At 39.4% G+C, this 11,176-nt stretch overlaps 1 protein-coding gene across 1 annotated transcript; it reads left to right on the top strand.

Moving 5' to 3' along the window:
* The first annotated feature begins 32 nt into the window (after nt 1–32).
* On the top strand, nt 33–10,965 carry LOC143289806 (surfeit locus protein 4-like). Its single transcript, XM_076598964.1, has 3 exons — nt 33–275; nt 3,745–4,008; nt 4,532–10,965. The coding sequence occupies exons 1-3, from the start codon at nt 225–227 to the stop codon at nt 5,027–5,029; spliced, it is 813 nt and encodes a 270-aa protein (XP_076455079.1). The 5' UTR covers nt 33–224; the 3' UTR covers nt 5,030–10,965.
* Nucleotides 10,966–11,176: the final 211 nt, after the last annotated feature.

Raw genomic sequence — 11,176 nt, 5'->3', positions numbered from 1 at the left:
GACGATCGATAGAAGCAAATAGTGTAAACTACATCGCATTGGACGATATAAGGAAAGGGGAAATCGTGCTTTCATTATTCAAAGAGCAGAGGCGTATCATCTATTATAGTTGAATTTTGTATTCAGTAGGCTGTTACATTTTTCTACTTCCGGAACTTCCGCCTGAAGATTGCAGACAAGTACGTGGCCGAATTTGCCGGTAGCTTTTCGGCTTTTTCTGCAAAATGCCAAAGCAAAACGAGTTAATGGACAAGGCAGAAGATGTCGCAGATCAGGTAGATATGTGTTTGGTCTTATTCATATGTTTATATGAAGCCGGTAGTTTCGTCACTGGTATGTTTCAATGTCTAAGTAGTTGAGTGCCAAATGTGGTTTGCAGAACCACACATTTGACATACTGATACTGAACATACTGACACGGGTGTAAGATAATTTTACACGTTCGCATCTACAGCAGTAGTACGCAGGTTGAGAATATATTCAACTGACATAACGTTCACATGTTCTGAAATATATGTCTTTTTGTATTAGTTGCATGAAAAGGGTCTCAATCTGTTCTGCTCTCTCTCTCTCTCTCTCTCTCTCTCTCTCTATATATATATATATATATATATATCCCCCCCCTCTCTCTCTCTTTCTCTGAATGGCATGTGTGCATTCATTTATTTGCATTGAATTAGTTCATTTGTACTTGTGCTCTCTGTTTATGTAATTGTATGCTGCTGTATTTTGTTGATATTTTTTTTCGATTGTTCAGTCTAAGCTCACGAAGTTATGGCAACACCATAATGTTCATTTTGATTATTTCATCATGTCCCCTGGTCATGTCTATGTTTAGGTGTTACTTTGAGCCTTTCTCTTTTTCTGTTCTGTACTGACATGTAAAATAAAATGCCATGCATATTTGTTTTTCCCTCCCCATTGTTCCAGGGTTCATTTTAAAAGGTGGCACTGTGTGCCTCAGATACATATTTTTAAATTAACACTTTAAGAACTTCGAATACACCCCCCAAAAAATCAAAATCAAAGATCTGGGTCACCAGATTTTTAGGTGTATAACTATATATTGGGGGTAACTATGTCATTATCAGTATCAGGTTTACTCACTGCTTATCATTCATCTAAATATGCCATCTGCTAAGTCAAAGGGGGAGGAACTCTTATAACATTACCAGGGACTATTGCAACCAATTATTACAATAGATTGCTGGTACAAGTTATCTAATTGGGCCTTACAGTGCCATTATGTGTATTACTTAAGATTTATACCAATCATTGAAATTAATGAACCCATAACTAAAAGTGTACATATTTTGATTATAATCTGACACCACTTTTTACACCCCTGTGTATTACTGGAAGAGCTTTGTCACTTCAGAGGTGCCCTATAATATGAACATGTATACCAGATACACACATTATACCAGTTAATTTAAGTTTTAAGTGATGCATTAAGGTGTGGCTGGAACTGTGACCTATAACTGACTCATAAAACTTAAAACAGATTGACCAGTTGACCCATGTTTCTTTTGATTCAACTGTTGAGCAGCAAGCCTTTCTTTCCAAAACCCATTTGAACCTTTCTTTCTGGAACCTATTTAAAATTGAAGATCAGGTAGTTTAGTTACTTTTTATACACTTTCATTCTCTACCTATCTCACTCTTTCTCCCACCCCTGTTCAACAGTGAGCATTTCTTTCCAAAACCCATTTGAACCTTTCTTTCCAAAACCTATTTTTATCAGAAGATCAGGTAGTTTAGTTTCTGTTATACACTTTTATTTCTCTCTCTGTCTCTCTCTGTGTCTCTCTCTGTCTCTCTGTCTCTCTGTCTCTCTCTCTCTGTCTCTCTCTCTCATATTTCAATATTTGCTTTCACCATTTTCATTTGTTTATTATAATATTTTATTATGCAGTAAAAGTATCCTGACGTATTCACCTATGCTAGAAGGACCTCATGGCCAATGACATTATAGTGTCAAATCGTCCCTCTCTCTTTCTCTTTCTCCCCACTTCCCCTTCCTTTTACCCTCAATTAAACATTCAAGTTCAAGTTCTTTCTCTCTCTCTTTATTTAAACACTAAGTCTCTCCCTCACTCAGTCACTGGTTGTTTCATCCCATTCCCTGTGGTGTTGCATTAACCACAGTGCTTAATTGGTATGAACATGGTTTGTCCTACAGTTTTATGCAATATTGATTCTAGAATATCAGTGATCATTGAAAGTGTACCACGATAAAAGGTTATGATGGGTTGTAATAATAATAAATAATAATAATGGTATTTATATAGTGCTGAATCTTGTGCAGAGACAAATCAAAGCGCTTTCGCACCAGTCATTCACACGCATACATAACTCTAAAACTGGAGAAACTGAAGACAAGGGAGAGGCAGGGAAAGGAGGCTATTTTGGGAAGAGGTGGGTTTTAAGGCCAGACTTAAAAGAGCTGTTGTAACAAAAATGCTGAAATTGGACAGATCAAGATTCATTAGATTGGTTTGTCACTTTTTCCCTTGACTGTACACACATATGTTTGTGTACATACACACACTGTGTGAAATAGAGGTGATTGCCATACAGGGATAATAAACAGAAATGATATGGAACTTATCTGTATCTCTGTTTTCAGTTTTTAGATTACCACATCATGTTTTAGACTGTGTGTACACAGTGCCACCAACATACAAATGTTCACAGACAAAAGCAAGAAACAGTATTCCAGAAAAACAGACAAGCATAGAGATGCAGAAAGACATGCACACAAACACATACACACACACACAGTTACACACACATGCACACACACATGCACGCACGCACATGTACGAAATGTTTGTTTCTCAGAATGAAAAGTTTTGACCTTGTTTGTATGTTTCAATGGTTTCACTGAGGACCTATATTAGTATATATCACACAGATGTTGACATTGTTGTGGTATGTAAAAAATAAGAATTTAAAAAAAGAAAAAAGGAAACAGACACAAAAAAAATATTCTGATGCATGTCAAGCATTACAGTTAAAGAATTAGCATGGATGAAATGAAAATATCAGCAAGGATGAAATAATATTCAGTGAACCAGTCAGTGCAGAACTGTGAGAAAAGACCGATGCGCTGACGAAAGAGCTGGAATCTCACCCGAGTTTCCCGAGTTAGATCCCCGGTCTTAATGCACCTGGTGGGTTAAATGTGGAGATTTTTCCAATCTGCCAGGTCAGTGTATGTGCAGACCTGCTGGTGCCTGAACCCCTTTTGTACATATACACATTCAGAAAATCAAATACACACATTAAAGTTCCTGCAGGCCATTTCAGCCTTCAGTGGGTGATGGAAGCAAGAACAAGTGACTGAAGCTTGATTGAATAACGCAGGAAATTAATGATGAGTGCCCAAAGGCATCTTTCTGTCGGCTCTACCCAGGTAGGCATCCCAGCCTTCAGTCATACATTGAATCCACTAAAAAATGTTTGTTTAATGTATTTTTTTGAAAAAGTAATTTTATTGGTAAAAACAAATTTGAAGCATACATGAAAGAAAGCACCTCTGTTAAAATGAGTGTTGCTTACAACATTGACTGCATACACTGCTGCCTTCTGCAAATTTAGCTTCCATTTTATCATGCCCACAAGAAGAAAATTTTGCAAGTTCCCAAGTGGTCCTTATTGCTTGTGAACCCTGTGTATTAAAAGACAGGAACAGAACTGGATGTCTTCACTTGACTAAGTTTCCCTGTTTTTCCTGCCCAGGTTCTGCGGCATTCGAAGCACATCCTACCTCACCTGGCTCGCTTCTGCCTGATCAGCACCTTCTTTGAGGATGGCATCCGCATGTACACACAGTGGAATGAGCAGCGGGACTACATGAACGCCACCTGGGGCTGCGGCTACTTCCTGGCCAGCATGTTTGTGCTGCTGAACCTGGTGGGGCAGCTGGTGGGCTGCGGCATGGTGCTCAGTCGCCAGAAAGTGCCCATTGCCTGTGGCCTCCTCTTTGGCATCATCGCTTTGCAGGTGGGGCCTTTTCTTTTTCTTTCTTTCTTTTTTTTGGGGGGATGGGGGGTGGGGTTTTTTTTGGGGGGGGGGGTTTGTTTGTTTTTTTTGGATGTAGATGTTTCTAATGTAAAAAAATCATTCCACCAATTTATAAGAATTTAAAAACCAGTCCATCAGCCAATTTTTTTTTTTTTTTTTTTTTTTTTCCATAATTTATGTTGTTGTTTATTATGATTTATTTTCTAGTAAATTTGGGGCGTGGGGGGGCAGGTGGGTTGCATGTCTTGCCTTTCATGATTTAGTTCCCCTTCTCCCCAAGTGATGCAAATAGAATTTTTTACCAGGTGATGTATATTGTAATTGGTTTTTCAAGACAAGACAGAGCAAGATATGTTTATTTATGTGGGGGCACATATAAAGGTGATGATTTAAAAAAAATTTTCCCCAAGCGGTACATAAAATTTTTCTTTCCCCTCCATCACCGCTCCCCCGCCCAAGAAAGATGCATACAGTCAGTGTGTTTGTCTCCCTGCACCTGCAGACGGTGGCCTACAGCATCCTGTGGGACCTCAAGTTCTTGATGCGAAACCTGGCGCTGTCCGGCGGGGTGCTGCTGCTGCTGGCAGAAAACAAGGCAGAGGGCAAGTCTCTGTTCGCCGGCCTGCCCTCCATGGGTGACAACAACCCCAAACAGTACATGCAGCTCTCCGGCCGCATCCTGCTGGTGCTCATGTTCCTGACTCTGCTGCGCTTCGAGGCCAGTGTGTTGCAGATCCTGCTCAACCTGGTGGGCACTGCTCTCATCATCCTCATTGCCGTGGGTTACAAGACGAAGCTGTCAGCCCTGGTGCTGGTACTGTGGCTGACAGGCCTCAACTTCTACTTCAACGCCTGGTGGAACATCCCTGACTACCGCCCCATGAGGGACTTCCTGAAGTATGACTTTTTCCAGACCCTGTCGGTGGTGGGGGGCCTGCTCCTGGTGGTGGCCTACGGGCCTGGAGGGGTCAGCATGGATGAGCACAAGAAGAAGTGGTAACACCTCAGGGCCACGCAGCCCAGTGGGTCAGACTGTGTGAAATAATTATTTAGCATTTTGAAACTTGTCAGGATTGGAATACGACTAAACAAAAAGGGGGACTGTTTGGAGAGGGTTCGGTGTTGGTTACCTTTATGAAAGAAATGGTTTTACATTTGATTTTGGTAGAAAGAAGTTGGATCAGAGCATGCTTGGAATGGTGGTATGGGATGTTGGTTTGACTCATGAAGCTCTCTGTCTCTGACTGAAATGCATGCTTACCTGGATGATCCCCCTTTGCTGTGTGTTCAGCAGTTTTGCTCTGTAGGAGTTTAATTAAGTTTCGTCAAGTTATTAGTGTTAAGAGGTTTATCTGTTTGATAATTAACAGTGAGGATTATCAAAAAACACCAGAAAGCAAAGTTGTATAGGTATTATTTCTGTCACAGTCTGTTTCCACAAAGAATTTTGCTAGTGCGTTTAAGTATCATAAAATCACTTGAAGATAAAGTTCAGGTAGGTGGGTGTTGAGTTGTGTAGAAACTGTGTCAATTTAAGATCAGTGTAAGCAAAGAACTGATATTGTTCATCTTGCATAAGAAAAGGTTGCATCTGGTTTTCAGACTTTATGACAGAAAAAGAAACTGTCTTGGCATGGCATGAAACGGAGAATGGCTGCCTCATTCCCATTCAATGTATTATTATCATTATGGATGAGTGTGATTGTGTATGAATTTGCTGACAGCATCAGTATCTTGTTCAGCAACTGTATTAAAACTGGTTTGTTGCCATGCATAGGGCTATTGCCTAGGTTTTTGCATGAGTACAATGTGAAGGCCAACATCTCTGTCAGTGTCTTCTTTTCCTACTTTCCTGTTTTCCAAGAGTTGTATTGTGACCTTCATTGAATGTTTTCTCCTCTGTTCTTATGGAATGGCCCTGTTGAACATTCTGTATTTCATTGTCTCTCTCTCTCTGCTACATGCTTTCACTTTCCATTTTGGGCTTTCAGTATCGAAGATGAGCTCAGATTTTCTTTCGCTTTTGTTTTCCATTGGTTTGTAAGGGTTTCAGTCATCACACTTTTCCTTTTTATGATTTTTCTTCTTTTTTTTAATATCACTTGACATGGTCTTATTGGGTTTACAGTTAGCACTTTCCCCTTTCCACTGTTCAGATATATGCTAGATTTTCATTATTTCAAAGGTTTTTAGCTGTTTCCCAGGAAATATGAAAAAAAAGATTCACAAGCAAGATTGTTTCTTGGTTCTACCATTTCAAGTGACAGAGACTTTTCAGTTTTATAGAGTTTCTGAATTTTGTCACTCACAGCCAGGTGAAGGCTTTGGACAAGTTGTGGTGGGGTGTGGGTTTGAGCACTCTCCATGTCTGTGGAGCTCAAGCGGATGGTCGTCTTTCCTCTCCAAAGCAGGAACCTCTTGAGTGTTGTCTAGAGCTGCTCTGGCTTTTATTTGTATGGTAACATGTATGTGTCATGTGTGTGTGTGTGTGTATCCCTGCATGGATGTTTGGCTTTGTGTTGGTGGTCCGGTTTCCATATTGTACCTTCCTTCCTGCTCTCCTTTTTATTGGTCGGCTGTGGGGCTGACTTGCGGATCACATCTGACACCGAGTCTTGAGACGCGATTTCTCTGGCACTGGAGCCCTGTTTGTTTGTTTTCTGTTGTTGTTTTTTTTGTTGTTGTTTTTTTAATAAATGTTGTATTTAACCTCCAGTCTTTTTTCTTTTCTTTTTTTTTTGTCTTTTTTTTCCCCTTCTTTCACAGAGGTATTGGTGCATGTTAATTACTTTGTGTGGATCAGACTTGGCACAGGTGGGTGTGCATGATGATGAATAATTGCTAGCATGGTTTTCATGGACAAAGGTGATGGGTGCTGTGTTGTATAACACTGTGTATAGTGCTAATTCCCTGTGTTTTTTTTTTGTTTTGTTTTTTTTCCTGATCTTCTGGATGTGTGTTTGACTTTCTGTTTTGTGTTTTGCTGTTAAGTGTTTGTGTGTGTGTGTGTGTGTGTGGCTGTGATATCTGTACGTAAGTCACCTCCACCTCCCAACCTCCTTTCCCCCTACGTGTTGATTCCTCATCTTGAAGGATTGTTTTTCTGTGTCTGATCTATTGATTCCCTCCTCCCCTCCATCCCCAGCCTCTTTCCTCTCCCTCCCTCTGTAGGAATACCTTTACTGTCTCAGTGTCTGTAAATCACCTTTATCTCTTTATTTATGGATATGACATTTTAAAAGCTTAAGTTTGTTGATTTATTTTCAGGACTTTGTGGTTTAAGTCTGTTAATAACAGTGTTATGTTTTACCAAAAGAAAGAAGAAAACTGCTGCCATTTTTTTTTGTGTGTGTAATCTTACCACAAGCAAATAATAGTCAGTTATAGTAATATGAGTTTTCAGAAGATGTGAATGTGAGACCCATCAGTGTGATGAAGGACAGAACCTGACAGTGTGGAAAAATTGTGGTCTTTATTTGACGTGTGTCATTGTGAGGGTATGAGAAAAGAGATGTTCAACTTGTACAAAAAGGTTTCTCGTTTCAAGAGTGATAGAAGTAGAAGTTATTGTTAGACATGATGTGAATGTGGTTGTGTGTGTACATGTGCACATTTCGGAAAGGGTTTACAGCCACTGCAGATGTTACAGTAGATAGAGCTGAGATGGGTCTTATCGCCAGGCTTCCAAGAAGATATTTTTTGACAGGATTTGTCCAGTGTGTTAAGTTAATTTACCACAAAAAAGTGTGCAGTGTTCAGCCATGTTTGCAGCTTGCATGAGTTAGCCATGAAGGAATTTTCTTTGTTTTATTGATTAACATTAAAAAAAAAAAATGCTGGTGTTTTTTTTATATTATTTTCTTTTTTCTTCTTTTTCATTGTTTATCTTGAAGCTTTAAGTTAAAACTAAGTCATGTTGATTTTGATTGTGCTCTGGATGAAAATAGCAGAATTTTTTTTCACCCTCAACATTTACTGAGGATTTTATTTTGAAGGCGATTTGAGTGTGACTGGTGATGATGAAATTATATATATGCTGTAAGACAATTCTTTGGGTGTTTTTTTATGTGTGTGAAAGCTGTGTATTGATAATCACTTGTGTGTGTTCTTCTTTATTCATTCATTCATTCATGTTTAACTCCCGGTCAACTGTGAGGGCCATCTCAGGGTGGTTGCAGAACCAGGACAATGTGATGACACGTGGGGAGGGGGAAGGACACGCCTTCTGTTGTTCTTTCCAGATGTAGCAGCCTATTTGTACTCCCGTTGGTTTTTACCCCTGGGTCTTATTTGGCTAGCCTAGATTTACCCCTGAGTCTATGATGACTAGCCTAGAATGACCCCCAGGGGTAGACTTCAACTGGTGAAAACTCACCCCCCCAGCACCCCTAATTTGGATTTTACTCCCATCATAAGGGGGTCTTCTGGGTCAGTTTGAAATAACCCCTTGGGAGTAAGTTTGGCCAAATTCAAATAAATGCAGGCTAGCAAAGAACTTCCCCGTGTTTGCTTCCATTAAGTTATAATGGGGAAGAGGGGGTAGTAAATACTAGCCCTGAGTGACCCTTTTACCTTTTTCTGTAGCTTGATCAAATCCATAGAATTGGGGTGATTTCCATGTAGGGGGGTTGGGTGGGGGGATGTCAATCTTGACAATGCACAAATGATCCCTGGGGTCGTTTCAAGCTCGCTCAGAATTTCCATTGGGGTAAAACCCTGCCAGGGAGTTGTTTGGGGCTGTTTACATGACTTTTAACTTCTTGTTCAGTTCACCTGATGATACTTAACCATGGATGAGAAAAAGTGATGAGCACAGTCACTGAGCAGGCATTATTTTTTGTTAGAGAGGATGCTGCATTCGTAAACAGAAGGGAAGTGAGAGAGCAGATGTTTTTTCCCTAGCAAAATTAAGAAGAAAATCCACTTTGATAAGTAAACAGACGCATGATGCAGATAACAGGGTGGGGCAAAGAAGAGGGGAAAAAAGAATGATGATTGTCTTTCTGGGAGAGCTGAATGTCATACAGGGAAAGTTCATTGTGACTGAAAAGAGTTATAATACAAGTACAACGCAACATAATATACTGTATATTATATCTGGTGTGGACCTTGTTAGTATTCCCGAAACCTGTCAGCCTTTATATATATTACGGAGGGAGCTGGTGAGATCTTCACTTGAAGCCTGCAAGCTAGGTAAAAAGAAAACAGTTGTGACACCTGAAGTGAAATATTATCGATGTCAGACTGTATGCTTTCTCCTCAAGACTTGTTCTTTGGAATATGATCTAGTAGGATTCCCCAAATCACACACTTGCTGTTAGGCTTTGACACTTGGAATTATTCTTTGGCATGGAATAGTCTGACCCAGACAAAATACAGGATTGCTTTGACAATGAAAATTGTTCTTCAGAATGGAATGGTCTAGTTCCCTACATTATAAACTCGCTATTATGCTCTTAAAAACAGAATTTAGGTGTAATTGTAACATCAGCTTATTAATCATGCTTTGACAGGATACTTTACGATGTTTTTGTTTATTTGTGTGTTTGGAAGTAATAAGGAATGTTTCTGTTTCAGTAATGCAAGGTATTGTTCTAGAATAATTCTGCACCAGTAGTACAAACTTGCCTTTATGTTGCAAGTCCACATCTGTCACACCTCTGCAGGGTATTTCTTTGTTTTTTGTCTTCACTGTATGTCACCAAGGTGTGTGTGTTGTATGGGTTTTGCAGCTCATGAATGTGTTGGTGGCATGTGGTTGATAGCGACATCAGAAATGGATGGTACAGTAGTGAGCTGTGGGTCTGTATTGAATGTGTGCCTTGTAAAAGCAGTTACAAATCCTTGTTATTTTTGTTTTTTGTGATAACCACCAAGACGAATCGGTCTTAAGTAACTGAGTTGTACGTCAGTGAGTTTGAAGAGTGAAACTGTTCAAATTTTAGTTAAGGGTGGTTGTTTTTCTGTATGCTTTCTCTCTCACCTTCCATCAGTGGATGTGTTTCAGAGTGTTTGTTCTGAAAATGTTTTCTGTCAGTAACACTCTCCCAGTATTTTGTGTTACCAGACGTGATGATGTAATGTTTGCAATTTTTAGTACTATCGTGTTAAGCTTGTGCCAAGATGTGCTGTGTTTGTGTTAACTAATTATAGATAATCTGGTGTTTTTTGTGGAGTATGGCGTGGTTCATTCTCTTTAGTCGTAAAGATAGCTGTGTTTATATTTGTAATTTTTTTTAAAAACTTCTTGCATTATTGTGAGTGAAGTGATGTTGATATGGTATGTGTACATAGAATGGACCTCATTTCATCATACACTTGTGTGAGCACATGTGATGTTCAGTGCTTGTCTGTGTGTGAGTGATGGTGCAGGCATTAGAACTGTCCATGTAAGTCAGTGAGCACAGACTTTGTAAACAACACAGGAGGTCCAGGGTATTCCTTTGCCATAAATGGGTGTGGGGAATAATGATGAAAAACATAACAAAAAAAATTAAAAGGAAACTGCTTGGAAGTCATGCTGTTTTCACCCTGCCTCCCCACTCACGACACCAGGTAGAGAGTGTACATGATCATTGTTGAAAACTGGGTAATTTGAGTCGTTTTCCATGGTCATAAATGCTGTCTGTTGATGTAGATTTTTTTTTTTCCTATGAAGATCAAGTTAATTTTTCTTCTGTCTTCTGTTTTCCCAATTGACAAGGTTTTGCTGACGTTTCTGTGTGTGTGGAATACTTTGATTCCCCGTCATTGTGACAGACTGAGGGTGGTGACTGTACATGTTGTCTTGTTCACATGCTAAATTCTTTTCATAATAGTGGAGTTGGTTCTGTTAAGTCAGTTTTCTGTAGTCGGTGTGTGTGAGGACCGATTTTGTTCATCATTATGCTGCGATGAATTTTCAAAGAAATATTAAACCAACTCAATTGAATCAGCCTATCCTGTGTATGTGCTAATGCTGTAATGGTTTGAGAGTGTGTTTGTGTGCAAGTACTCTGTGTGTTTATATATGTGTAAGCATGTGAACGTGTTCATATCTGAAACTTTTCACTCATAAAAATTTTTTAATGTTTGAGATTGCTAACTGGGATGAAAAAAAGCAAAACAACTAATAGTAATACATGGAACTTTTGTGACCAGGTTGTTT

Source organism: Babylonia areolata, chromosome 14, assembly GCF_041734735.1.
Source record: "Babylonia areolata isolate BAREFJ2019XMU chromosome 14, ASM4173473v1, whole genome shotgun sequence".
Taxonomy (NCBI): Eukaryota; Metazoa; Mollusca; class Gastropoda; order Neogastropoda; family Buccinidae; genus Babylonia; species Babylonia areolata.
The sequence above is the reverse complement of the archived record's forward strand: the minus strand, read 5'-3'. Positions and strand labels throughout refer to the sequence as shown.

What these genes read in the sequence shown, in the direction of transcription:
- LOC143289806 (XM_076598964.1), top strand. Translation starts at nt 225, where the DNA reads ATGCCAAAGCAAAACGAGTTAATGGACAAGGCAGAAGATGTCGCAGAT. An exon ending in CAGAAGATGTCGCAGATCAG is followed by an intron (nt 276 to 3,744) that starts GTAGATATGTGT and finishes TTTCCTGCCCAG; the next exon opens with GTTCTGCGGCATTCGAAGCA. An exon ending in TTGGCATCATCGCTTTGCAG is followed by an intron (nt 4,009 to 4,531) that starts GTGGGGCCTTTT and finishes CTGCACCTGCAG; the next exon opens with ACGGTGGCCTACAGCATCCT.